General features: G+C 35.3%; 1 protein-coding gene across 1 annotated transcript in view; it reads right to left on the bottom strand.

Moving 5' to 3' along the window:
• Nucleotides 1-4,877: 4,877 nt before the first annotated feature.
• LOC126334762 (uncharacterized) overlaps nucleotides 4,878-6,000 on the bottom strand; it is a 94,560-nt gene continuing 93,437 nt past the window's right edge. Inside the window, exon 5 of the mRNA XM_049997340.1 lies at nucleotides 4,878-5,334. Within this exon, the coding sequence (XP_049853297.1) occupies nucleotides 5,124-5,334 (211 nt within the window). The 3' untranslated portion in view covers nucleotides 4,878-5,123. The remainder of the gene's footprint in view (nucleotides 5,335-6,000) is intronic.

Here is a 6,000-nt window from a genome sequence, read left to right as displayed (position 1 = left end):
TAAATTAATGCAGATGAAGAGGAAAAAGAATCCCAAGTGTAGCGCTTGACACAGTCACGTCGATTAAATATTTGGGATAGCATTGCAGAGAGATATGAAGTGGGACAAGCATGTAATGGCAATTGTGGGGAAGGCGGATAGTCGTCTTCGGTTCATTGGTAGAATTTTGGGAAGATGTGGTTCATCTGTAAAGGAGACCGCTTATAAAACACAAATACGATCTATTCTTGAGTACTGCTCGAGCGTTTGGGATCCCTATCAGGTCCGATTGAGGGAGGACATACACAAATCAGAGGCGGGCTGCTAGATTTGTTATTGATAGGTTTGATCATCACGCAAGTGTTACGGAAATGCTTCAGGAACTGGAGTGAGAGTCTCTAGAGGAAAGGAGGCGTTCTTTTCGTGAATCGCTACTGAGAAATTTAGAGAACTAGCATCTAAGGATGACTGCAGTACAATTTTACTGCCTCAAACTTATATTTCGTGGAAAGACCACAAAGATAAAATAAGAGAGATTAGGGTTCGTACAAAGGCATATAGGCAGTTCAGAGTATGTATGTAGGTGTAGATGTAGAATTTAACTCCAACATGAGGCAATTTCTAACAAATTTTGCTGTAACATGGAGCATTTTGTTGCAATCTTACTGTAACAAGTTAATGTAGGGAGTCAAACGTCGTGTAGTCATCACTTTGCAATTATTTTAGTCGTACCAACAGAAGATGGCAAACATTTTCTATTTGTGAGATAAAGTTTATACCCTAGGATGGAACCACTGCAATGATTGTGTGACATTTGGAGCAGTAAGCTGTAGATAATTGAATGTTGATAGTTGAATATAGATAGTTGATAGGATTCGAAACTTAAAACACAATTGGCTTGGCAACCATGTACACTAACCAGTATTCACCATGTCCACCATCTTGTATTCTCTACTTCGCATATGTGATCTGACAATCATGTAGGCTGTGCCAGTATCCACCAAATCCACCATCAGGGATTCTGGCATCTTAGAGCTGTCTGAGTATCCCCAGTTTTCCCATATTTGATCATCATTTGGATTCTGTTGTTATGGGCCTTTGTCAGCATTCCCAGTTTCATAATCACGGATTCTGACTTGAAGAGGGCTGTGCCCATATCCCAAGGTCCACTTTGGATTTCCATCCAATAGGATAAACATCCGCTTGGAATTTTGAATTTCTCACCTATTTACGCTTAAGACATGCAACTTACTTCCACAGTGATCTCATAGGAATGGGTAAAAAATTATGGTTCTTTTTAATTTCCCACCAATTTCTAAATTTCGCGCCATTTTATACGTAGAGCAATTAGTGTAGGTCAGAAGAGGGAGGGGGAGGAATCTGTCAGCAATGCATCACATCATCTATGGCATCATAGGGGGAGTGAGTATCTAGTAAGAGTGCATGCAGAGCCAGAACACATCCAGCTATGCTATTAACCATTGCTACATTAGTGATAAACAATTTCTTGATTTAGACTCCATCTTGTTACAGAACATTCTGAAACCATAAACAATATTTCATAGGCATATGTCACGACTCCATCAGTATTTATCAGGACTAGTAAAGATTTAATGGTTAATACAAGAAAATGGAGCCAAAATGGAACCTTGCATCAACATTTAATATAGTGAAGAGTGTATTACAAATATGTCGCAGATGTAGTGCATATATTTTGGGGACTAGTTTCACACTGATTGTTTCATCCTCAAGACTGACCTACTGAGGCTGCACTGAAATTGAGTGATCGTAATGACAAGAATATAAATTTGATAATACATGCACCACACACTGATGGTAGACAATTGTCACAATATACTTATTCACACTTTTCTAGTTACTATATGTGTATTGTGACATGAATTGGTGTAAACTTCCATGCTTCTCTTTGGCAATAAACAGCAGTTTCGAAGTTCGATATGAATACCATACTTAGGTATGACACAACAGTGTCTCAAATTAATTCTATTCCACATCTGTGATGTTTGTAAAATGTCACAATATCCAAAATATTGTGTCAGGGATGCAAGAAACTGTAATGCTTACATTATGACAGTATCTAAATGCGTAAAGTGTATCTGGTGATGTGTATTGTCATCACCTAACTTTTTCATCACCAGTTCAGGAAGTGAGCCAAGATAATGCATCACTAGAAAAAATGCAATCAATACCAATTACTACAAATGATTGAACAAATTGTTGCAGTATGAGCTACAGCTCTGTAAGTAACTTTAATCAACTATACCAACATTTAGTATATAACCTTACTGTAGGAAGGGTGTTTCTTTCACTATGATTTTACGACATAGCATTTAAACTGCAAAACAATCTGCTTTGTTTATGCACACTCATTAGATAACCAAAGATGGTGACAGAGATTTGACATCTCCAAAGAGAATGACAGAGTTGATATCTTGAAAATAAATAAAATTATTTATCATATATTGTACTACATGCAAGATTTCACACACTTTGCAAGGACAATGGACCTTCAAATTACATACTTCCACATCAAAATTATCTGTAATACTTAGCAAAACACAAGCAGTTTGAGTATTGGTACTAAATAAATTATAGATTAGTAGATGACAGTAGTTTGCTTTAAATACAATGCAATAATTTAGCTAAATACATAAGAATTGGCCACATATGAGTACTTCTGCAGATGTAACTGTAGCTTAAAATGCACCAATGTTACTCTCCCAACAGACTTTGACACCCTTTACAAATGCAATGGACTTTCATATTAATTATTTTTGCACCCAAATTGTCTATTAAACTAAGCACAACATTAAATTCATCTACAGCACTACTCAGATCTAACTTACAGCTGCAATTTAGCAAAGTAAAAAACGACAAAATTTTTTGGTAAGAGTGACATGTTTACCTCATCATTTTACCTAGTCTAGGTATGATTTAACCACCTCTTATTCAACTTACCAGGCTTTCACTTCATTTTAGCAGCATCAGATGACAATCAATATTTCGCAAAGCTTCTCTTTAATACATATTTTTCATTATCACATCAGTTATTGCACACCATTTTAAAGCCAGCAACAAAACCTATCACTCCATCAGAGTATCTGATTTTAAATATGCTGATAATCTGTTGGAGACTTTCTTCCATTTAGGAAATCACCCTCTTGTTCCTCATCACAGTAATCATCATCATTGTCTTTCTCATTATAATCATCTTCTTCTTTGTCACTTGCTGATTTCATTGTTTTTAACGTCTTCACTTGTCTGCTATTGGTATAGCTGCCCCAATCTATGAGACACAGGTCTGATGGGAAGCTGAAGTTCATAGATCTTGAACCGCATCTTCTTCTTCTCTGCCAAAAATCTGGTGTGATTTTTTGCATCCAAATTACGCAAAGAAGAATTAGGGTCTGAAATTGAGAATAATGTATCTTCATTAAGCAATGATGAGAGACTATACAAATGTCTTTATTTCATATTTTTATTCATTTATGGTGAGGGAAGTTGAACTCCAAGGTGCTCAGATCACATCTGTTCTCCTTCTGACAAAACCTGGTGAGATTTTTTTAGATCCAACTTTAGGTAGAACTGTATTAAAGCCTGAAATTGAGACTAATGTATCTCCATTGAGCGAATGTAAGATATTACATAAATATTGTATTTAACTTATTGGTTTGTTGTTTGTCTTCTAGATGATGGAAAATTAATTCATCTTAGAATATGCAATTATTTTGCAAAAACAGACATAATGTCTTATGGGACAACAGCAATCAGTGAAATTATAATGTTACTTAAAAACCGTCTTGATTGCAAATATTTTTATTCATATGACCGGTTTCGGTTCATTCAGAACCATCTTCAGATCTGATATTTCAATTACAAGAGTAACCCGTCCAAATCCAGCAGTTTTCAAATGCTACGTCGTAGCATGTGAAAACTGCTGGATTTGGACGGGTTACTCTTGCAACTGAAATATCAGATCTGAAGATGGTTCTGAATGAACCAAAACCGGTCATATGAATAAAAATATTTGCAATCAAGATGGTTTTTAAGTAACATTATATGCAATTATTACTTTATATAACTTACGGTTACCAGCAGAATCGGTTTGCAGATTGCGACAAAACCACAACAGTGTCATAAAGTGGGTTCCACGTGTATTAACTGCTTTCCTCAGTGAAGAACCAACTACTATTCTGCTTCTCTGTTATATGTTTCTTTTGGTGTGGTGCCTCTGTCTGTCTTGTTTTGTAGCTTCTCAAATAGTTTTACAAGCTGCAACAAAATGAAACAAACTGCCCATACCTCAGCTCTTTATACTTATCGAAATATGACATATTTGAAGTTTGTATAATGGCGCATGTGCAGACGTCGGCAAGTCTAATCATGACGTTAAATACGCAAGCTGAAACTTGTTCTTACAAGTTACAACAGTAAAAGCAAGTTGAGACTAAGTAAGTTAAAACACTACAGCGTTATTGCCTCATTAAAGTGAGCATTACCAAATGAGACGAATTTTATTGTGGTGTATAAATCAGAGAGGTGATGATTATGATGATGATGGTGGTAATGATGATGACGATGGTGATGAGGCAATGTGGATATACTGTGGACAATTTTTTTGCTCTGTATGCACGTGTAAACTGTATCAACTTACCCCAAAAGTGTGTCATATTACACCAAAAATGTCTCAGATTATCCCAAACGTTATCAAACCACCTCTAGATTCTATCAGATTACTTCCAAACCATTTAACATGTCCTACTTTCACTACTGTGTAAGCAATCTACTTCGTCACTCTAGTTACATATGCATCATGCCTTTATAGTCCAAAGACTAATGTCATGTACAGTTGGGTCAATATAAAACTGCAGCACATACTTATCCATCATTTCTTTCGAAAAGTTGTATAGTGATCAATTTTAAATATGCAAAATATGCACAGTAAACTACTTCTTTTGACACAAAATAAACGACAAGAAAAACTTATTTTGTAATGAATCCTGTTTACTTCACATCCACAAGAATTCAAGAGATACTCTTTACTTATGGTGCATACACTTTGACCACAGAACTTGTAAATATTTGTCTTAGAATGGATTGTAGTCATTCTTCTTATCATAAAGTCAGTGGAGTACTGAATATAAATGCTTTGGTGGTGAATGTAAAGCAGCTGCAATTCCTGCTGCATATCCTGCAGAATATCCAGCGGCATATCCTGTTGAATATGCTTCCAAATCTGCTGATAAACTGGCTCTGAATGTTGCAACATTGAACTCTGAACTCTTAGCCTTTGGAATCATGTTGGTTGGTATATCTTCTGCTGAGTATGGGTGCCTGCAAGTAAGGTAGAAGAAAAAGAGAAATGTGTTGAATATTGTCAAATATATGGACAAGAAAGTTACAAATCCTACAAGTGAAGATACATACAAGGAAATAACTTAACTGGTGTCATTGCCAACATTGCTGCAAGTGACTTATAATGGAACACACATAATCTGTGGATCATAGAACCTATTCACGTAATTACAAGAACTAGTATTATGAGTACATCAAAACTTTGCTGAATGGCGTTGAATAGCCATTCTTTTGTTATGTTAGGGAAACAAATGTTATCCGAGGTTTGTTTTTTAGGTGTACTTTGAGATAATCTGTTAACTGAAGCACAAAAATTGCTGTGGTAGTGAGAGATGCATGTGCATAAAATTAAATAATGCCCCAAAAAATAGATAAAAAGTGATCTAAATTAATCTAAACATCTAAAACCGAAACTACTGTTAAAATTATCAGCAAAAAAATCTAAATATTACTTGTTCAACTGCTTTGTATTTGGCTGTTGGAAAAGTTACAATATAAATTCTTAACTATTATAAACAGGTAACGAATTCAAACAAAAATTTAGTAGGCATTTGACTGTGAATATAAAATCTTATCAAAATATACTAACTTCTAATGACCAAGCAAGCTGCATTCTTCCTAAATATGCAGTTTTAATGTTGATAT

The sequence above is a fragment of the Schistocerca gregaria genome, chromosome 2, assembly GCF_023897955.1.
Source record: "Schistocerca gregaria isolate iqSchGreg1 chromosome 2, iqSchGreg1.2, whole genome shotgun sequence".
In the NCBI taxonomy this organism is placed as follows: Eukaryota; Metazoa; Arthropoda; class Insecta; order Orthoptera; family Acrididae; genus Schistocerca; species Schistocerca gregaria.
Note: the sequence above shows the minus strand (reverse complement) of the source record. Positions and strands in the feature narration are given on the sequence as shown.